General features: G+C 30.3%; 3 protein-coding genes across 10 annotated transcripts; 2 read left to right on the top strand and 1 right to left on the bottom strand.

The window, feature by feature from the left end:
• Positions 1–12,298: 12,298 nt before the first annotated feature.
• LOC145960778 (uncharacterized) lies at positions 12,299–16,076 on the bottom strand. 4 transcript variants are annotated; one of them, XM_083080483.1, is made up of 8 exons: positions 15,662–16,076; positions 14,247–14,863; positions 14,058–14,099; positions 13,826–13,970; positions 13,592–13,751; positions 13,290–13,509; positions 12,914–13,203; positions 12,301–12,592 (listed from the first exon to the last, which is right to left on the bottom strand). In XM_083080483.1, the coding sequence occupies exons 2-6, from the start codon at positions 14,855–14,857 to the stop codon at positions 13,295–13,297; spliced, it is 1,173 nt and encodes a 390-aa protein (XP_082936609.1). In that variant the 5' UTR covers positions 14,858–14,863; positions 15,662–16,076; the 3' UTR covers positions 12,301–12,592; positions 12,914–13,203; positions 13,290–13,294. The 4 variants fall into 4 exon arrangements, with proteins under 4 accessions (XP_082936607.1, XP_082936609.1, XP_082936608.1 ...); XM_083080482.1 differs by having other exon boundaries at positions 15,187–16,076; XM_083080481.1 differs by having other exon boundaries at positions 12,299–12,592; positions 12,914–13,097; positions 14,247–16,076.
• Positions 16,077–16,200: 124 nt separating this feature from the next.
• On the top strand, positions 16,201–21,834 carry LOC145960779 (uncharacterized). 5 transcript variants are annotated; one of them, XM_083080488.1, is made up of 8 exons: positions 16,201–16,352; positions 19,266–19,884; positions 20,032–20,073; positions 20,161–20,305; positions 20,380–20,539; positions 20,622–20,841; positions 21,034–21,217; positions 21,539–21,834. In XM_083080488.1, the coding sequence occupies exons 2-6, from the start codon at positions 19,274–19,276 to the stop codon at positions 20,834–20,836; spliced, it is 1,173 nt and encodes a 390-aa protein (XP_082936614.1). In that variant the 5' UTR covers positions 16,201–16,352; positions 19,266–19,273; the 3' UTR covers positions 20,837–20,841; positions 21,034–21,217; positions 21,539–21,834. The 5 variants fall into 5 exon arrangements, with proteins under 5 accessions (XP_082936614.1, XP_082936613.1, XP_082936610.1 ...); XM_083080487.1 differs by having other exon boundaries at positions 16,201–16,356; positions 19,268–19,884; positions 20,928–21,217; positions 21,539–21,832; XM_083080484.1 differs by having other exon boundaries at positions 20,928–21,217; positions 21,539–21,831.
• On the top strand, positions 16,355–18,473 carry LOC145960775 (uncharacterized). Its single transcript, XM_083080476.1, has one exon. It carries the CDS (start codon positions 16,359–16,361, stop codon positions 18,471–18,473), a length of 2,115 nt encoding a protein of 704 aa, XP_082936602.1. The 5' UTR covers positions 16,355–16,358.
• Positions 21,835–23,627: the final 1,793 nt, after the last annotated feature.

The following is a 23,627-nucleotide window of genomic DNA, read 5'->3' on the forward strand; positions in this document are numbered from 1 at the left end:
GGAGATAGAGGAGAGCCCATGGGCGTGCCGAATGTCTGTTGATAGCAGACATCATTGAACATAAAAAATGTAGAGTTCAAAATGAAGCGAACCGCTATTAGAAATTCATCACGAGGTATCTGGCAATTCTTTTCTATATAGTCCCATCTATTCAACAAACTGTCAATCGCCATGTCCATTGGTATATTCGTGAACAAAGAGACTACATCCAATGAGAGCAACTTCATGTCATCATCTATCCGCTCACCATTCAATCTATCGACCACCTGCGCGCTATTAACAATTTGGCTATCCGGTCTCGGAATAGATTTATAAATGATGTCATGTAAAAATTTGGCGAGATAATAGAGAGGCGTATTCTTAGATGAAACTATTATGCGTAACGGATTATTTTCCTTATGAATTTTCGGCAGCCCATAAGCCCTCGGTAGGACGCCATCTGTACAATTTAATGATCTATATTTTGCACTAGAGATATAATTGCGTGCAGTCCACCTAGCCAGAAGATCATGCAGATTACTGATCAGTTTATTAATCGGGTTCCTATTAACCACCCTATACGTGTCTTCATCCGCTAACAAGGTAGACATCTTAGAAAGATAATCGTCCATATCCAACGCGACAGTTATATTACCTTTGTCAGCTCTAGTAAACAAAATATCCGGATTGTCTTTTATGAATTTTTTTGTAGCATTAAAGGAATTCAAAATCCGTTTATCAAAAGGAGACTTATGTGAAATAGAATTATGAAAGCTGTGTATTATAGGAAAAGATCTGTTTCTGACCATCGTACGAACCTCTGTGGGCAGCTTATTAATATTAAACTCCACATTTTTTAATAAATCGACAACAGTTCTTTCTTTTTCGATTACCGGTAAACAAAATTTGTCTCCCAATTGTAGTAAAAGTCGTACTTCTTGAGGTATGGTCGAAGAAGATAAATTGACGAACCATTCATCTCTTAGTTCCAAGGCAGGAGAAACACATAGCGAGAAAGATGAAGGGTCGAGGGCAATACATACAGGCGAGGAGGAAAGTCGAGGATTAAAGGAAAAATTCATATCCACGGATTTTGACAAAAGTTGGCTGACCGGAGGCGTCGAATCTGTAGAATAATTCTGAACAGCGCAAAAATAACGAATAAGACGAATATGCTTCCGTATTTCATTGAGTTGTTTTTTTTAACAACCAATTAAACTTCTTGTCTAATTTTTTACTTTCATGGAAATAATAAGCTCGTTGAAATCTATTCTGCCTGACAAAAAAATCATTACAAATAGATACTGGTAAATTGTTAGATATAAATCGAATTACATCAAACAACTCACGGCGCAGTACTCGAATGTGTCTATACGCATCACAAACTTCATTCTTCAAAATGTCTCTAATAAACCTAGATTTTAAATTAACATGTCGCCTACGTGACACGGAATGGTGTAAGTCATTACGATAACGTTTACAAAAATTTAAATGCTGGGGTGCTACATTGTGACTAATATAAATTAATATAATATATTATCTTAACGCAATGAATCAATTTTGTAATTCTCAAAATTATTGATAAATCTTCCATTATTCTATCATAATTTAAATGTTCAAAAATGAAATATTTAATATACTAATTTTATACATTATAAAGAACATTGATTGTACTAATTTTTTAGTTTTTCACATAAAATACAAATTTTACTAAATTATGTAATTAATTTAAATTAATATAATAAATAATCCTAACGCACATTAGAATTATAAACCTTTTTTTTTGATTATTTAATTTTCATTTATAAACAATGATTTATTAGATATATACTTTATAACCAATCTTTTTCTTCCTTTAGAATATTTATAAAATTATGACTGAAAAAGATATTCCTAATCCCGTAATCAATGAGGATGACGAAGATGTTGATCCAATAAGTTTATTTTCCTCAAATAAAGCTTTGGATAATATCAAAATATTTGATTCAACTGTGTAAGTCTATTTTAATTATTTGGGGTTCACAATATTAGTTTAATTCAATAATGAAGTTTTTATATTTCCTTTTTTGAATTTATTTTATTTTGCAAATTTAGTTTAAAATATATTAATTCAAAATTTCTTATTATAAATTATTCTCATTTTTCCAAAAATTTAATATAAAGCATAATTTTAATTTAAACAATAGAAAATATCTTTATTAACCATAAACAATACCATTCTCTAATTTTTAAATTTATATACTTATTTTCTTACTTTATATTAACACTTCTTTCTACATTTTTTTCTTTATATTAACATTTTTTTAAAATTAATATTTAAAAAAAATGTTAATATAAAGAAAAAAATGTTTTTATTTAATTTAATTTAATTTACAGTTTTAGTTCAAATTTTATTAATTCAATTTTTATTAATGTAATTTTTTATTTTTCCTAAAATTTATATTATAATAAAAATAACTAATTTAACAATTACAAACATTTTTATTAACAATAACAATAACAATAACAATAACAAATACACAATAAAATTTTATAATTTTCTTATTTTTGCGGAATAGATTCAATAAAATAATAAATTAATTCTTCTATTTATTATTAGTTATTTATTATTTCTATTATCATTTCTATTTATTATTAATTATTATAGTTCTCCTTATTTTTTATTTTATTCAATTTTTATTAGCATAAATTAATTGCATTTTTTCAAAAATTTATATTATGATAAAAATAATTAATTTCAAAATTAATTTACAAACAGTTTTATTAACAATATACAAATCATTGATCATTTTTATTAAACACTTTATACAGGGTGATTCAAAATAACCCCTGTGTCCCTGAAATGACATATTCTTGAATCAATTCTAAGACGATTTTTCCTTCGGCAAAATTTCGTCCGAAGCTTAGTTTTTGAATTATTAAAGGAAGTAGTTAACGTATGACGGGTCGAATACAAGAGGCAGGCAAGGGTGGCGCGATTCACCGTCAGACGCGGGAGCTTACGCGGGGCGCCTGCTGCGATCAGCTGATCGCTATACACAGACACACATGCGAACACATACATTCTCTCTCTGTCTGTCTGTCTGTCTGTCTGTCTGTCTGTCTGTCTGTCTGTCTGTCTCTCTCTCTCTCTCTCTCTCTCTCTCTCTCTCTCTCTCTCTCTCTCTCTCTCTCTCTCTCTCACTCTCTCTCTCATTCGCTCACTCACCTGTAAATTTTTTTTTTTTTTTTTTTACGAGAGAGGGGAAAATGCATTTTATGCATACCCACCGGTCGATCCAGTGAGTTATGTGGGACTCGAGTACCAAGTCGAATTACCAACTCGGTACTCCCTACCCACTAAAAACCCCTCTCTTTTCACGAATTTCCTTTAACACACTGTCCCTCTGACTTCCCGAGATCTGTTTTCACATAACGTCAAAAAATAGTTATTATTATCTTGTTCGATGACTTTTGATGTATTGCTGTAATTGCTTGAAGGAGAAATGAATTTTCCGATAGATCGTACGTTCTCAAATTTAACGTAGATATCACGTTGCAAAAGACAAGAAATCCACACTAAATTATTAACTGAAAGTTTTTCTTCTTTCATGAACTGTATTCTTTTATTAAACTTTAACGTAATCACATTTATTTACTCACTCGATGAGACGAGAAATTTACTAATGACTCTATCACTAATCACTATTAATCACTGTCGAATAATAATTGTTGGCGATTAAAAATCATTCGATGAAAGAAACACGCGCGGACACGTTATTACACGACGCGACGACGCGACTACGCGACAATGCGACGATAATTACGACTCGGCGACTGCAAGCAGTTTTTTGTCATGGTAGGTTGCGGTAGGTTAAGGTACTACTGGCGCTATCGAACGCGATCATGTGTTCGATTGAAGAATGCGGTAAACATAATAAACATTTAACATATTAATATTATTATTATCATGAATGTGTGTGATATCCATACATCGTATGATATCTATTTAAAAATTAATTAGATTAAATAAGTGTTTTTAAAATATTTATTACATTTACTATTATCATATAAAATATTAATATTAAATATTTATTTAACTATTTTATCTATTTATTTATCTATTGCACCTATTTATTTTTAACTATTTATTATCAATGATCGAAAATCGGTCATTGATAATAAATAGTTAAAAATAAATAGATGAAATAGATAAATGAAAACATATTAATTAATCGCGTTTTATTCTCTCTCTCTTTTTCTTGTGTTTTTAATTGCAAAATAAGATACTCCATACGTTAAAAAATTGGTCGCTCTGAAAAGAGCGGATTGTTTTTGATCGCCTTAAAAAGGGCGGATTAATTTTGAACATTTATAATAAATGTTCGAAGTGGCCCCCATCCATTCTAACGCAAGCTCTCATGCGTTTCAATAAATTTTGTTGAATATTTTCCATTACGTCTTCTTCTATGGACCATATGGAATATCGCAATCTTGTTTCTAAATCTTCTACATCTTCAGGGAGCGTTTTGTAGATCGTTTCTTTGCAGTATCCCCAAAGAAAAAAATCCAATGGATTTAAATCCGGGGATCTTGCAGGCCAACGTATCGGACCATATCGGCCCATCCAACGTCCAGGAAACTTGTTGTTTAGAAAATTTGTCACAATCCTGGCATTGTGTGGACCAGCACCGTCTTGTTGAAATATAATTTCTTCTCTTTCCAATAGCGGCACTTCTTCTAGGAAATCTGGTAAATTATTCTCCAATAATTCCAGATATGCTCCGCTGGTTAAAATATCCGGGAGGATAACAGGGCCCAGTATTTCTGTTCCCATAATTCCAGTCCAGACATTGAGCTTCCAACGAGTCTGAAAATTTCTGACTCGTGTAGCTCTGGGATTTTCTTCGCTCCACAAATGCATGTTATGTGGATTAAATATTCCTTCTCGTGTAAATAGCGATTCATCGCTAAATATTATACGAGAAGGGAATCTAGGATCTCTATCCACGCTCCTGAGAAAATTTTCGCAGAATGTTCTTCTCAGAGGATAATCTTCTGGTCTTAAATGTTGCACGCGGGTATAATGATAAGCGTGCAACTTTTCTTCTCGTAATATCCTCTGTACCGTTGAATATGAGAGATTGTGCTCTCGAGCAATAGTCCGAATACTTGTCTCAGGCTCTTGCTCGACAGCACGAATCACTTCTTCGGTATTCCGCAAATTTCTTGCGGTTCGGTTTCTTCCAACGTTGTGTTTATTCGGGAGAACATTGCCCGTTTCGAATAATCTTTGGGCTGCTCCGAGTATAACATCAGGCATTGGATGTCTCGCCCGATTTGGGTATAATTCGGCGTATCGTCTTGCAGCAACGTAATGCTGCCCGTCGGATGCACCGAGTGACATTATCATGTCGTAATATTCTTCAATCGTATAGCTTGCCATGTTCTCTTAACTCTTCTTCTAATAATCGAGCGATTATTGATTTCAATATCGATTGTCTCTCCGTATTTATACGATCCTCGCGGGGGTCCATGCCCCCTCCGCGCCTCCCGCGACGAATCCGCGACCCGCGACACGCGACACGCGACCCGCGACACACATTTATATATATATAAAAGTAATATTTTTTTTGGACTTTTCTAATCGTTTATAACAATTCATACAATATTGTATTCTTAATATTTTTGTATTCAAATTTTTCGTCTCAAATTTGGTTTAGGAATTTTTTAAATTTTAATTGCATGGTTTTTTGATCAACCCGTATATATATACTATGCATAATATATATTTGTATATATTATGTAATTTAAAATTTTTTTCCGTATTAGTTACATAATTTAATAAAATTATTCTATTGATTATAGTACATTTAATAAATTTTTTAATTAAATACGAGTATATTTGTTTTAACAAAATCTTAAATCTAGAATATTAAATATAACTAATTTAAATATAATAAAATGTAATTAAATTATTATATTAAAAACCAGAATTAATTTTTTAGATAGTCCATCTTGATGGTGTTCAAGTCCGAGCACCTAAAATTGCAGCCTTTAATAATGGGAATGTCCCATTTGAACTTCATATTAGAAGCAACACTGTTGTTTCTAATTTAGGAAAATACGAACCTACTAATATTATTCGTCTTAAACCTGAATTTATAGAATTAAGTGACCTTCTAAATACGTCTCAAAATTATATATAAGTAAGTTTTATATTTAATTATATAAATTACTAAAAAGAACTATTTTATAGTTGTTTCTTTTTTCATTTTTTTGGTGGTTAGCTATCCAGTCGATAGAGAAATAATTTCGTTCAATTTTATGTACTCAAATAATCCTCTCGAAAACGAAAAAATTCGAATCTATTTATATTTATTTAATTATATTTTCCGTTATACCTTTGTATTCTCAGTTATGAAATTAGCTTCCATTCTAATTTTGATGCTTTTCTAATCAATATAATTCAAATTTGAAATTTTTTAAAACGTTAACATTTCAATGTTATCTAGTTTTAATTTCAAGTTTTAAATAGTTAGAGACTATCTTTTAGTTATATTTATATGTGTACACACCCATATAAATACTCAGACACACACACACACACACACACACACACACACACACACACACACACACACACACACACACACACACACACACATGCAAATATACGCAAACGAATATTCACCCACAAACATTAAAATGAAGATGATTATGTTGATGATGATATTGCTGTTAATATTGATGATGTTGTTGTAGATGATAATGATGATAATGATATTTCTAATAATATTGATGGTGATAATGTTTTTTTGCTCGGGTTTGAACACCATCAAGATGGACTATCTAAAAAATTAATTCTGGTTTTTAATATAATAATTTAATTATATTTTATTATATTTAAATTAGTTATATTTAATATTCTAAATTTGTTTATATATATTATGCATAGTTATATACGGGTTGATCAAAAAACCATGCAATTAAAATTTAAAAAATTCCTAAACCAAATTTGAGACGAAAAATTTATATAATACATGTACTGAATAATATTAATGTTGCATGTATATAAATATTTTGTCGTTTAGTTTCATTTAATTTAGATGAGATACGACACTCATGATTTACTTAAAAATGTTTAATATCATTTAATTTGAATAACTGTACATTCGTAAATTTAATACTATTACGTTATATGCATCATCACAGTTGTTTGTTTTAATTCATTCAAACCTAACCAATTATATTATATACTCCACATTCAAATGTGTAAAAACTGTCAAAACGAAAAAAACTGTCAACGATCAAACACTACGAAGCATGCGGCATGATCAGCGAAAGAATCAATCAGTACCGCGGAATAAAGGCAACAATACACTTCGAGATTTTCGAGATGACTTCGATACATTCGAGAATCAATAACATGCCTTTTTTAGAAATGGATAGGCAAAACATCCATATAAATTAAAGGATATAGAAAAGGCAAAAGAACTAATAAAAACTAAAAGACGTAATGAAAATATCTTAGAAAATCCTGTTAAAAAAAAACAACAGATTTTAGAAAGATGGGGTTCTGGGAGTGTTGCTTCTCAGAAAATGTTGGATGCTGCTATATTACGTTTTATTATTGAGGATATTCAGCCTTTATCAATTGTAGATAGTCCAGCATTTATCAACTTAGTTAGGATCGGATTGCCTTCATCTGTCCAAATAATGTGCAAAAAAACTGTAAAAACTAGACTTAATCAAACTATGATATGAACACATACTATGATATGAAAAGTGCTCTTGAAAATAAATTAAAATAAAACAAATTGAAATAGTTTCAACTACAGCAGATTTGTGGAGCAAAGCGAAAAGGTTATTCAACATTTCTTATTAACATCTTTATTTTTTTATATTATATCCCATAAAACATTAAAATATACTTAGTATATACAATGTATGTACATTTATGTATATTGTATATTCTATGTATATACATTCTTGATAGAATTTACATACATAGGATGTGAAATATACGCGCAAATGTAACCGGAAAAATATACATAGAAGATCCATGGTACATACATATGTACATGATTAGTACATGCAATGTATATACACTTTCCCAGACAGCACAATGACATCTTAAAAACGTATTAAAAATAAACAAATTGAACGTTTCGTATGTATTTAAAATATCCAGATTAGAGCCTAAAATATCTTTAGGATGTTTTATGGATATCCAGTGTTACTATTTTGAACATCCCAAAAATGTCCATTTTAAAGACCAAACGGACTAAAATTGCACTTGTTTCGAACATTAAAAGAAAATTTTAAAAATAGGTATAAATAATTTTTACAAAATATTTTAATGAAAAAATTTAAATTTATTATATTAAATTTCTCATTATTTTATATTATTTTATATTAAATTCGTTTATTCGCCGGACATTTATTTGTCCGACTTATAAAATCAATTTAATATCTGAAACTCGTGATTTAGATCAGAAATTAAATTGAACAGTATATTTTTAATCTTATTTGTTACCTTTTGCAATCTTTATATAATTCTCATAACTAAAACTTAAATACGAGAAAGATAGCGCATCGCACGTCGCGCAGCGGTAAACGAACGAACTAACACATCCTTGCGTGCTCGCGCGAAACTTTGACGTCCAAGATAGGACATCTTGTGGACGTCCAAATATTGGCCATTAACGGATGTCTCAAATCGGATGTACGATGGATGTTCATTTCATGTCCATGGACGTGTGGACGTAAAATGGATATAAAATGAATATTCATAGGATATCCTGTGTTGTCTGGGTTGTCCATCCATTCTTTATACAAACTACATATTTACATTTCACATACGTAGTACATACAAGAACTGTATGTACATATGGAATACATCAATAAATATACATCTTATATATTGTAATGTATATCCAAATTATGTATATGAAATGTATGTACTTAGAGATTATAAAACGCATGTATACATGATATACAGCAATGTATATGCATATTACAAACAGTAAAATATATAAAAACTCTGTATCTACATTTCACATACACTGTACATACATAAACTGTATGTATATATAAAATAGATCATTGAATATACTTCTTACATATTGTAATGTATATTCAAATTATGTATATGAAATATGTATTTAGAGATTATAAAAATTATGTATGTATATATGATGTGCAGCAATGTATATACATATTACATACAGTAAAGTATATAAAAACTATCTATCTACATTTCACATGCAATGTATATACATAAATTGTATGTATATATAAAATACATCTTTGAATATACTTATTACATATTGTAATGTATATTCAAATTATGTATATGAAATGTATGTATTTAGAGATGATAAAACGTATGTATATATGATGTACAGCAATGTATATACATATTACATACAATACAGTAAATAAAAACTATCCAATTATCCAATCGTTCCCAGTAAATCATAATTCTTTGGCACAATTAGAAAATTGGTTAATGAGTTCTGAAAAGAATAAAACAATATTGGTAAGAAAAATCAAAATATTCTTCTACTAAATAAAAAATTCAGTATAGTGTCGAAGAATTAGTAATATTATATCATATTTGAATATTTGTAATTTAATATATTTGAAATATTGATAAATGTTTTCTATATTTAATCCTTTTTCTATATTTAAAAAGATCTGTAAAAATTATATATACTATGTGTTTAATAATATAAATAAATAATTAAATAATTATCTTTTTATTATGATAGGCTCAAAATTTAAGTCGTATTGGAGGATGTAACGTTAAAGAAGTCGTACGAAAGATAATGTACCATGTTTTTACTAATGAAGTTGGCATGTCTTATTCATGGGAAGGAGCCAAAAAAAAGAAAGCTTTCAAAAATTTAGTTGTGGCATCTGTTATTCTCTGTAAGTTATTATTTTTATAAAAAACCTTTTTCTTATTCTCTTATTATATATATTATAATTCGCTTAAGAAAATAATAAAGAAAATAATAATTAAGTAATTATACACACATATATAATTCATTTAAGAATAGAGCTTACTATGAATTTGATATAAAGTTTTTACCTTTAATATCTATTAGTCAAACTTATAATAAAAAATATTTAATTTCGTATAATATCATGAATATCTTTTATATAATATAGATTTCTGTACCGAATACAATATGTTTCGAGCAACGTAAAATATATCTTCTCATATCCTTTATTTATCGGCGCATATTTATATCTCATATTTAGCATTAAATGGTTTTAATTTTAATTCAGTTTATATAAAAGTATAATTTATACAAAACGATTAATATAAAAGCTTTAAATTGTATGTAAGATTAATAAAGAAAGTCTAGATATGGTTATACACCCGGTAAAAAATTTTTCATGTATATTCATGCAGAATTGAATATAATTGTACAAAACTATATATAATTGTGCAAAAATATGTATAATTATAAATGATAGCGTACAGGACATTATATATATTTATATATAAGTGCAATAACTGTTACATATAATTATATATAAGTGCGCATTTTGCATACTTATATATGATGTTCACAATGTTTTATGTATAATTATATATGGATTTCTGTTAGTTTAATATATAATTATATATAAGTCTTGCGTCATATATCAATATATATAAGTAACAAATATAGTTCAGATACAATCATGCATAATTGTATACGATTCTATATAAACGAGAAATTTTGATCGAAATGTATATGTATCTTTTCCTCAATGCACTCATGAACAACGGATAGGTGAAACATTTTGTTTTGTGCTTAATGCTGTGATTGGGATATACTTATATGTATACACATTGCAAAAGATCTAGATACGATGTCAATAAATAAATAATCATAAAATTATTTCACTGTTGATATAAATAAATGTAAAATAAATTTTCTTCTAATATTATGCTTTCTACACCGTTTCGCTGTTGCTTTCAGGTATATATATATTATATACAGGGTGAGCCATTTTAATTAACGCACGCAATTATTTCGGAAACAAAGCATTTTAGAGAAAAATGTTTCAGACAAAAGTTTTATGGTTTCGAGGGGGCCATAAGATGGTATCATTGGTTTGACCTTGAAGAGTTATTTGAAGGTCACATGAAGGTCACCTTCAATTTCTTAAATGGAACCTACTATTTGTCATTGCATATTCTTGTAGCTTATCTCGAGAGCTTTCCAAAACAAAACACAAAAGTTTACGTGTGTGTCACGTACACTATAGATTTTTAGTACTGGCAGTGAATATCGGAACGCAGCTAGCAAGCGAAAGGTACGGGTGAACATAATGCGTATACACGTAGAGATGAATATACAGTGTACAATATTATATTATTATTAAGTTAGTGTTTTTATATAGTTGATGTAATGTGAGTTAATGTATTTTATAATAAATAAAATAATATATATTAAACAGATATATCAGATTCTTACGTATTTATATATATTGACCAATATATTATTATTATATTTATTTTATAAAAAAATATAAAAGTATTTATAAAATATATATAAAAATAATATAAACATTTTACTGTTTCATATCAAAACGGCAAACATCTTGTAGTACATAGATATATTTTATACTTTTTATATTTTATAGATATATTTTATACTTTTTACATAGATATATTTTATACTTTTTATATTTATTTACTTAGAAAATATGAAATTAAAAAATAATGAAATGTAGTGTTAATAAAAAGTGATACATTAAATTTAATAAATTTCAAACATTATTTATAAAATTAATTTATATACAACTGCATTGAAGTAAAAGTATACTATACCCAGATAGCAAAGTCTGTAGAAGCAGATCATGCCAAGCGTCTGATATCAATTATTGTTAGCAAAAAGGCTACAAATTTGGTACAGAAATTGTTATTACCGATAAAATCGACAAATTGATGTCAAAAATAGAGCAGATCCTGCTCACAGAATCTGACAGCAGATTGGCATAGAGAACCGAGCAGGATCTGCTAACATGACTTGGCGTCAAATTGTCGGCAGAAACCGAGCAGGATCTGCACGCGCGCATTTGACAGCAGATTGGAAGCAGATTCCGAGCAGAATCTGCAGCTTTCGTTCATTCATATAAAATAGAGCATTTAAAGGGTCTCGATTTCTATATTATTTTAATTAATGATAAACACACAGAAAACTGAAAATTTGAATGAAATATTTTTTATTGATTATTTTTACATTAATAATTTTTACATATCGCGCTCTTATGTACTAAATTATCATTATATGTTACGATTACATATATATATATATATATATATATATATATATATATATACATTATTACATTAAATATACAATTACATTTTATATACAATACAATATGTACACAATTATTACCATAATTAACACAATATATTTGGAATATTTTATATTATTAATACTATAAAACTTATTTTCGTGCTGGTATGCCTCGCGAATTTATGGGTATGTTCGAATATGCTCAGGATATCGATGTTCATCAGTAGCAGATTCAGGATTATCTCATGGCACTTGATGTCCGTCAGGAAAAGCCAATTCTGAACTAGCCCACGCATTATATTTTGTCGTGGATAACTTTGATTCTGTAACAAATGAAAATGCATTTATTTACTTGTATATATTTTTTTATACTTTTAAGGCTGCAATTCTTTTATATATACACACACACACACACACACACACACACACATATATATATATATGTATGTATGTATGTATGTATGTATGTATATGTATATGTATATGTATATATGTATACACGGCCAATGGATTATTTTAAAAGTTTGGCGCTGAAAAGTGCCGATTATTGCGACAACTGCGAGTTTATCCAACTCAGATGAATAAAAAGGGCACTGAAAAGTGCCGTTTAGCACTGACAAGTGCCGTTTGGCACTGAAAAGTACCGTTTGGTATTAGATAGAAAATGCCGTTTGCTCTCCTCGCGCGCACACGCGCGTGTAGTCCTGCTCATCGTAGTTCCCTGTGGGTCGCGTCGTAGTCCTTCTCATCGTGGTTCCCTGGGTCGCGTCGCAGTCCTCTTCGTCGTGGTTCCACAGGTCACGTCGCAGTCCTTCTCGTATGGTTCCACTGATCGCGTTGCAATCCTCCTCGTTGTGGTTCCACTGGTCGTGTCTCGCAGTCCTTCTCGTCGTGGTTCCACGGGTCGTGTCGCAGTCCTCCTCGTATGGTTCCACTGAATGTACATAAAAATTTATGACGTTACAAATCAAATTAGAAAAGAATTAAAATAAGAAATTAAATGAAAATTATTATACATACTTTGTCTAATCGTTGGTAGGTTCTTGATCTGTACTCGATGCGTTCGATGCTTCTTCGTTCCACAGATTGCGATCGATCCTTGGGCCGCCGGCGCGTGGAACAGTCTTCTTTCGCGATCGGCTCCTATGTCTCTCCTTGGACATTCTCAAGGCTTCCCGCATTTGCACTTGGAATTCCGAACGTGTTGGTTTCTCAAAATGCTTGTTTTGACACACTCCATCTAAAAAATAAAGACAAATTGCATTATCGTTAAGAACACACGAAGTAATAATTATACGTAAACAAATATATTTATCTCGTACCATAAATCGCCATAATAAGACGAGTATTGTATAACGATCGGTGTCCTTCACGGCCCCACCATGTAAAGGATGATGCGACGGAATCCTTTAAACTTTCCTTCAAGGAAAAGTTTACTGCTTCTCTCAAGTTAAATCCACCGATGTAACGGAAATAATTTACCTACGTATCGAAGATTAATGTAGTTGTATATTGGAAGGACTATAAATATGTAAAAAAGTAAAATTTCCACTTACGGCGTTGGAATATTCATCTTCTTCGATTCTCTCAAAAGCATCCATATCTCCAAGTGATGCTATTGGGAAGGTGGCCGGTTTTTGTGGTGCGTGACGGCGATCTTGAACGCATTTCCAGATTTTATCCAGAATAGAATTCATTCGTCTGTAAATAAAAGGATAAATTAATACAATGAAAATGTCATCAAACATATTAGTAGAGATTTGGTATCTAAATAAATATGACTCTTACTTCATTTCTGCTTGTACGGAATTTAAGCTCTCCTGTAGTTTCCTGTTAACATTAAATAACATTTAAAGATTAATAGTTCTATAAAGAAATATAAACATTTTTCAAATGTTTTCAATATATTTTTTTTGTTATATTAATTATAACAGATAACTTTTAAATTAAGTAATAACTAAATATGTATAAATTTACCGAATATCCGACTTTTCTTGCGTAAAATTACGTTGATGACTATGTGCCGTCGATCCTCCAGTCGATCCACCGACATACCAATTTTGCGAAGTCACTGTGTGTGTTCCAGAATTTCCATAGTCCTGAAAATGTGTAGAAGGATTATCGGCGTAGCTTATGTTTTCTGGTTGCAATGTATTATAATTATGTGTAAGTGTATTATGTGTTGTTTGTGATATGTCGCGGTTGTGAGAAAATGAGTATGAAGGTTGCATGTTTATGTATGATTGTGTGTGTGTTTCATTTTCTAATTGAGATTGCATAATCGTAGGATTTCGACCGGGTGATAAAAAAATCGTGTCAGATTGAGGGGCCGCTATATGTGATTCAATGTTCGTCTGTGGTGATTGAATGTATGTGTGAGTGTCTTGTGTAAAAGAATTATTATCGTTATAATGTAAATAAGTAGAATCTTCTGCAATAATCCTCTTGATATGTTGGACGTCTTCTTGAATTTCTGTAGCGCTGATTCTTCTTCCGATCCTTGCTTGTTTTGGAGGGTGAGCCTCATCCGAGGATGTTGTCTTATACCGGGACGGTTTCGAGATAACTCGCTTTGGTCGTTCGGACATTTCTGCCTGTATAAATATAAAAATAATAAAAAAAAAATATAAATACATATTAACTTATAGTACATAATATATAGAAAATTTATGTAACTACAGAAAAAAGAAAGCAAAAAATGAGTTTTTATAATTTTCCTAATAAAAAACTTTTAAACAATTAATAATTTTTTTTTATTATAAAAGATAGAAAATTAGAAAATAAAAACATTGAAATTATATATAATTGAGATATAAAAGAAAATTAAAATATAAAACAAATCATCATGCGATTTCTATCGGTTTTGAATGATTATTTAATATAATATTATAAATGATCTTTATATAATAATTCTTACCTCTATATCATTATAGTTTACTCATCTCCTTTCGCTCTCTTTATAAATTATACTGAACCTATTTCTTGATATTAAATATAATTTGAAATTAAAAAAATTAAAAAAAGGATGGAATATTGAAATATTAACAATATGATGATGATTAACAAGTCGATGAGATATATTTGAACATAAACCCACACCGAGACTATTAGAAGAAAATTGATAATAAACGTGCAAACATCATACACATTACTTATGAAAAACAGAAAAGATGAAAGACGAAAGCAATAAAATAGCGAGTATATAAAACAACATCCATTAACAAATATTTTATGTAAATGTTTGAAAAGAATGTAAAAATAAGAGAGACGACCCAAAATAATAAAGAAAAGGAAAGTGTTATAAAACACGATGTGTAAAAAAGAAGAAAGTAGCATATTTTCGAATATCTAAAAAAGTTAAAATTCAAAAAATTCACAAAAATACATCTTACATCCTCTCATGATGTATAATAACAGCGACCACATATTGTAACGTTTCCAAATGATTTTCTCCATCATTGTCCATCGATGTACAATTCCAAAAAGGCATTCTATAACATTTTGCATTAACTTCGTCCAAATGAATATAAAAAGATTCACTGCTTAACGCTGTACATTTATATACTCGAAAAGCCGAAGACACCATACCGACATCGTAAAAATTATCAATCTGTAAAAATTTTTTTACAGCTAAACGATAAGAATTATTATTCATAAGAATATTAAAGACGATACAAATTGATCCGTCATGTAAGATGCAGCAATTGTCACGTTCATCTATACTTAGCAATATTTCATTGAATTGAATCTTACGATACTGAGAACGATTACTACCATCATTATTATGCGATATAGATACACGAGGAATGGAGGAATATCAGAGATTCAGACAATATGGCTCAGCCTATCCACATTTCGGCGCCATAAAAGTTTATAATTTTTGTCTGAATCTCTGATTGGTCGGAAAAGTCGCGGTCAGTGACCGCTATTGTGCACGTTTCGCGGACTTTATCATGCCGAGTTCAACCGTCGCTCAGTGAGGTGAAATCTTTGTTCTCGCACAGTGAAAGATAAAAATATATTGCAGAAGCAAGAAGAAGCAGTGGATCATCGTTTGCAGCTGCATTTATTAAGAGAGAAAAGATAAGTATGAAGCGAAGTAATATAAAATTATCCGTCTCGCGGAAAGTAATAAATAGATTATCGGTTAGACAGCGTAGTAGGGTTATGTCTGAAGTTAGAAGCAGCATACAAAATTGTTCTTCTTCTAAAACTCCCAATATCATTGAAAAAAATACACAAGATTATCATATTCCTGTTGAGAGTTGCAGTTCTTCTATTGATATTGATTTCAATGTAAATGATAATTTCAATATTAGGTATAATTTAGAAGAGGATAAGCTTTCCTCTTCTTCTTCATGTGTTTCTGATCTCAGTGATGTATCCTTATTCTCATCTAGTAATTCTTCTGAATCATTTCGTGAACGTTTAGCATCTTGCTTTGTGAGTAATAATATAACCCATGTTCAAGGCAACAGTATACTATCTGTTCTTCGAACACATCCCTGCTTCTCTTATTTATCAAAGGATGTTAGAACTCTTCTTAATACACCGCAAAATCCTGCTATTATATTCAACGTAGAACCAGGGAAGTACATTCACTTTGATGTTGAGGAAAAATTAGTAGAAAATCTCTTCGATGTTCCATTCGTATCCACTGTGAAGGAATTAGAATTGGATTTTAATACGGGTGGATGTAACTTGAATAAGTCAGGTACTGTCCACGTTTGGCCAATTCAATGCAGAATTGTAAATATGCAACGTACAAAGCCAATAGTTATAGGAATCTATAAAGGTTTACATAAGCCACACGATCCTAATATTTTTTTTGAAAAATTTGTTGCAGATATCATTAGAATCATGTCTAGTGGAGGAATTACTTATCGTGGAAATAAAATCCCAATACGTTTGAGAAGTTTCATAGCTGATGCACCAGCCAGAGCTTTCATTTTAAATCACCGCAGTCATGTGTCCAGTCAACCTTGTTCTAAGTGCAAAGTTTCCGGTATACATACAGAAGGTCGTATTGTCTTCAGTGGTATTAATCATGCTCCTCGAACTGACGAAGAATATATTAGATGCTTAGACGAGGATCATCACAAAGAGGGTAAAAGTCCATTGTCATCACTACCAATGGGTATGGTGTCACAAGTACCTTTCGAATATATGCATCTTGTATGTTTAGGTGTCATGAAAAAACTTTTGTCTGCGTGGATCCATGGTAAATATTCACGACTCTCGAAACTTTCCGGAAGATCTATTTCTATCATATCTGAAAGATTAAAAATTCTTAGAAATTATTGCCCTTCGGATTTCGCAAGACGCCCTACATCTATCGATACTTTTTCTAAATTTAAAGCAACTGAATTTCGTCAATTTTTGCTGTATACAGGTCCAGTTGTATTGTATAATATATTGGACGAACAATTGTATAAACATTTTTTATTTTTACATGCTGCTATTAGAGTTTTGGTTTCGAAATCACCATCGAGGCAACATTTAAAATTTGCAGAGCTTGCGCTACAGAAATTTGTTCTCCGTTCTGAAATTCTTTATGGTTCAACTTTTCATACTTATAATGTTCACGGACTTGTTCATCTCACTGACGATGTCAAACGTTTTGGTAACTTGGATTCATTTTCTGCTTTCCCTTATGAAAATAACATGTTAATTTTTAGGAAATATTGTAGAAAACCGAGTCAACCTCTTCAACAGTTTTTTAATAGAATGGCAGAAAAACGGATTCATGGTATAGATCGTAATAATCGTGAATTTGATTCCTCCATTCCTCGTGTATCTATATCGCATAATAATGATGGTAGTAATCGTTCTCAGTATCGTAAGATTCAATTCAATGAAATATTGCTAAGTATAGATGAACGTGACAATTGCTGCATCTTACATGACGGATCAATTTGTATCGTCTTTAATATTCTTATGAATAATAATTCTTATCGTTTAGCTGTAAAAAAATTTTTACAGATTGATAATTTTTACGATGTCGGTATGGTGTCTTCGGCTTTTCGAGTATATAAATGTACAGCGTTAAGCAGTGAATCTTTTTATATTCATTTGGACGAAGTTAATGCAAAATGTTATAGAATGCCTTTTTGGAATTGTACATCGATGGACAATGATGGAGAAAATCATTTGGAAACGTTACAATATGTGGTCGCTGTTATTATACATCATGAGAGGATGTAAGATGTATTTTTGTGAATTTTTTGAATTTTAACTTTTTTAGATATTCGAAAATATGCTACTTTCTTCTTTTTTACACATCGTGTTTTATAACACTTTCCTTTTCTTTATTATTTTGGGTCGTCTCTCTTATTTTTACATTCTTTTCAAACATTTACATAAAATATTTGTTAATGGATGTTGTTTTATATACTCGCTATTTTATTGCTTTCGTCTTTCATCTTTTCTGTTTTTCATAAGTAATGTGTATGATGTTTGCACGTTTATTATCAATTTTCTTCTAATAGTCTCGGTGTGGGTTTATGTTCAAATATATCTCATCGACTTGTTAATCATCATCATATTGTTAATATTTCAATATTCCATCCTTTTTTTAATTTTTTTAATTTCAAATTATATTTAATATCAAGAAATAGGTTCAGTATAATTTATAAAGAGAGCGAAAGGAGATGAGTAAACTATAATGATATAGAGGTAAGAATTATTATATAAAGATCATTTATAATATTATATTAAATAATCATTCAAAACCGATAGAAATCGCATGATGATTTGTTTTATATTTTAATTTTCTTTTATATCTCAATTATATATAATTTCAATGTTTTTATTTTCTAATTTTCTATCTTTTATAATAAAAAAAAATTATTAATTGTTTAAAAGTTTTTTATTAGGAAAATTATAAAAACTCATTTTTTGCTTTCTTTTTTCTGTAGTTACATAAATTTTCTATATATTATGTACTATAAGTTAATATGTATTTATATTTTTTTTTTATTATTTTTATATTTATACAGGCAGAAATGTCCGAACGACCAAAGCGAGTTATCTCGAAACCGTCCCGGTATAAGACAACATCCTCGGATGAGGCTCACCCTCCAAAACAAGCAAGGATCGGAAGAAGAATCAGCGCTACAGAAATTCAAGAAGACGTCCAACATATCAAGAGGATTATTGCAGAAGATTCTACTTATTTACATTATAACGATAATAATTCTTTTACACAAGACACTCACACATACATTCAATCACCACAGACGAACATTGAATCACATATAGCGGCCCCTCAATCTGACACGATTTTTTTATCACCCGGTCGAAATCCTACGATTATGCAATCTCAATTAGAAAATGAAACACACACACAATCATACATAAACATGCAACCTTCATACTCATTTTCTCACAACCGCGACATATCACAAACAACACATAATACACTTACACATAATTATAATACATTGCAACCAGAAAACATAAGCTACGCCGATAATCCTTCTACACATTTTCAGGACTATGGAAATTCTGGAACACACACAGTGACTTCGCAAAATTGGTATGTCGGTGGATCGACTGGAGGATCGACGGCACATAGTCATCAACGTAATTTTACGCAAGAAAAGTCGGATATTCGGTAAATTTATACATATTTAGTTATTACTTAATTTAAAAGTTATCTGTTATAATTAATATAACAAAAAAAATATATTGAAAACATTTGAAAAATGTTTATATTTCTTTATAGAACTATTAATCTTTAAATGTTATTTAATGTTAACAGGAAACTACAGGAGAGCTTAAATTCCGTACAAGCAGAAATGAAGTAAGAGTCATATTTATTTAGATACCAAATCTCTACTAATATGTTTGATGACATTTTCATTGTATTAATTTATCCTTTTATTTACAGACGAATGAATTCTATTCTGGATAAAATCTGGAAATGCGTTCAAGATCGCCGTCACGCACCACAAAAACCGGCCACCTTCCCAATAGCATCACTTGGAGATATGGATGCTTTTGAGAGAATCGAAGAAGATGAATATTCCAACGCCGTAAGTGGAAATTTTACTTTTTTACATATTTATAGTCCTTCCAATATACAACTACATTAATCTTCGATACGTAGGTAAATTATTTCCGTTACATCGGTGGATTTAACTTGAGAGAAGCAGTAAACTTTTCCTTGAAGGAAAGTTTAAAGGATTCCGTCGCATCATCCTTTACATGGTGGGGCCGTGAAGGACACCGATCGTTATACAATACTCGTCTTATTATGGCGATTTATGGTACGAGATAAATATATTTGTTTACGTATAATTATTACTTCGTGTGTTCTTAACGATAATGCAATTTGTCTTTATTTTTTAGATGGAGTGTGTCAAAACAAGCATTTTGAGAAACCAACACGTTCGGAATTCCAAGTGCAAATGCGGGAAGCCTTGAGAATGTCCAAGGAGAGACATAGGAGCCGATCGCGAAAGAAGACTGTTCCACGCGCCGGCGGCCCAAGGATCGATCGCAATCTGTGGAACGAAGAAGCATCGAACGCATCGAGTACAGATCAAGAACCTACCAACGATTAGACAAAGTATGTATAATAATTTTCATTTAATTTCTTATTTTAATTCTTTTCTAATTTGATTTGTAACGTCATAAATTTTTATGTACATTCAGTGGAACCATACGAGGAGGACTGCGACACGACCCGTGGAACCACGACGAGAAGGACTGCGAGACACGACCAGTGGAACCACAACGAGGAGGATTGCAACGCGATCAGTGGAACCATACGAGAAGGACTGCGACGTGACCTGTGGAACCACGACGAAGAGGACTGCGACGCGACCCAGGGAACCACGATGAGAAGGACTACGACGCGACCCACAGGGAACTACGATGAGCAGGACTACACGCGCGTGTGCGCGCGAGGAGAGCAAACGGCATTTTCTATCTAATACCAAACGGTACTTTTCAGTGCCAAACGGCACTTGTCAGTGCTAAACGGCACTTTTCAGTGCCCTTTTTATTCATCTGAGTTGGATAAACTCGCAGTTGTCGCAATAATCGGCACTTTTCAGCGCCAAACTTTTAAAATAATCCATTGGCCGTGTATACATATATACATATACATATACATATACATACATACATGCATACATACATACATATATATATATATGTGTGTGTGTGTGTGTGTGTGTGTGTGTATATATATAAAAGAATTGCAGCCTTAAAAGTATAAAAAAATATATACAAGTAAATAAATGCATTTTCATTTGTTACAGAATCAAAGTTATCCACGACAAAATATAATGCGTGGGCTAGTTCAGAATTGGCTTTTCCTGACGGACATCAAGTGCCATGAGATAATCCTGAATCTGCTACTGATGAACATCGATATCCTGAGCATATTCGAACATACCCATAAATTCGCGAGGCATACCAGCACGAAAATAAGTTTTATAGTATTAATAATATAAAATATTCCAAATATATTGTGTTAATTATGGTAATAATTGTGTACATATTGTATTGTATATAAAATGTAATTGTATATTTAATGTAATAATGTATATATATATATATATATATATATATATATATATATATGTAATCGTAACATATAATGATAATTTAGTACATAAGAGCGCGATATGTAAAAATTATTAATGTAAAAATAATCAATAAAAAATATTTCATTCAAATTTTCAGTTTTCTGTGTGTTTATCATTAATTAAAATAATATAGAAATCGAGACCCTTTAAATGCTCTATTTTATATGAATGAACGAAAGCTGCAGATTCTGCTCGGAATCTGCTTCCAATCTGCTGTCAAATGCGCGCGTGCAGATCCTGCTCGGTTTCTGCCGACAATTTGACGCCAAGTCATGTTAGCAGATCCTGCTCGGTTCTCTATGCCAATCTGCTGTCAGATTCTGTGAGCAGGATCTGCTCTATTTTTGACATCAATTTGTCGATTTTATCGGTAATAACAATTTCTGTACCAAATTTGTAGCCTTTTTGCTAACAATAATTGATATCAGACGCTTGGCATGATCTGCTTCTACAGACTTTGCTATCTGGGTATAGTATACTTTTACTTCAATGCAGTTGTATATAAATTAATTTTATAAATAATGTTTGAAATTTATTAAATTTAATGTATCACTTTTTATTAACACTACATTTCATTATTTTTTAATTTCATATTTTCTAAGTAAATAAATATAAAAAGTATAAAATATATCTATGTAAAAAGTATAAAATATATCTATAAAATATAAAAAGTATAAAATATATCTATGTACTACAAGATGTTTGCCGTTTTGATATGAAACAGTAAAATGTTTATATTATTTTTATATATATTTTATAAATACTTTTATATTTTTTTATAAAATAAATATAATAATAATATATTGGTCAATATATATAAATACGTAAGAATCTGATATATCTGTTTAATATATATTATTTTATTTATTATAAAATACATTAACTCACATTACATCAACTATATAAAAACACTAACTTAATAATAATATAATATTGTACACTGTATATTCATCTCTACGTGTATACGCATTATGTTCACCCGTACCTTTCGCTTGCTAGCTGCGTTCCGATATTCACTGCCAGTACTAAAAATCTATAGTGTACGTGACACACACGTAAACTATAGAATTTTAGTACTGGCAGTGAATATTGGAACGCAGTCTACGTGTCTCTAGAAATCAATCGATTTCAATTGTATTAACGATAGGTATGATAAATTGCTTATGTTCATTGGAATATGGTATAACAACGCATTTACTTTTAATTATATCCAATAGGCAACCTCTAATGTTATCAGTCTTTTTAGTAATAAAACTAAAATTTATGGAAGATACCCGATTATTTTTGCATATTTCTTCTGGTAAAATATTATATTCTTTGCATAATAATACATTAGTTTCAGTTCCATCATTTGCTTTTGTCACGGTACATAAATGTAATATATCCAATATCAATCCATTCTTTGTTAATATTGTACTATTATATCTTTTTAATAATCTAGGATAATTTAAAGTATGGTAAAGAATATTTCTAAAAATAAATCGGTCAAAAGTAAAAGCCATGCTTTCGGCGGATTCCCCTATTAATTCTTCTACAATAAGTTTTTGTATAACAGTTAACACTATTTCTTTTTTTATTCCAAATGCTTTTAAAGAATTTTCGTATTCTATACATCTTTTAATATGACACACTTTCATTAAGTTATCAAAAATAGCTTTGCCTTTCGAGCTACAATTTTCGCCAGTAAAAATCGATCTGTTGTTGTTAATAAACCTTAATCTAGAATAAAACTTAGATATTTGTTGCGTTATGCATTGTG

Source organism: Camponotus vicinus, unplaced genomic scaffold (genome assembly GCF_025532165.1).
Source record: "Camponotus vicinus isolate PSW18456_S1 unplaced genomic scaffold, iyCamVici1.0 SCAF_10, whole genome shotgun sequence".
In the NCBI taxonomy this organism is placed as follows: Eukaryota; Metazoa; Arthropoda; class Insecta; order Hymenoptera; family Formicidae; genus Camponotus; species Camponotus vicinus.

Coding starts and splice junctions, on each gene's coding strand:
- LOC145960778 (XM_083080481.1), bottom strand. CDS start 14,905: ATGTATTTATATTTTTTTTTTATTATTTTTATATTTATACAGGCAGAA. Junction 13,752..13,825: donor AAGATGAATATTCCAACGCC/GTAAGTGGAAAT, acceptor TTCGATACGTAG/GTAAATTATTTCCGTTACAT. Junction 13,510..13,591: donor TCTTATTATGGCGATTTATG/GTACGAGATAAA, acceptor TTTATTTTTTAG/ATGGAGTGTGTCAAAACAAG.
- LOC145960779 (XM_083080488.1), top strand. CDS start 19,274: ATGTCCGAACGACCAAAGCGAGTTATCTCGAAACCGTCCCGGTATAAG. Junction 20,074..20,160: donor TCCGTACAAGCAGAAATGAA/GTAAGAGTCATA, acceptor TTTTATTTACAG/ACGAATGAATTCTATTCTGG. Junction 20,540..20,621: donor TCTTATTATGGCGATTTATG/GTACGAGATAAA, acceptor TTTATTTTTTAG/ATGGAGTGTGTCAAAACAAG.
- LOC145960775 (XM_083080476.1), top strand. CDS start 16,359: ATGAAGCGAAGTAATATAAAATTATCCGTCTCGCGGAAAGTAATAAAT.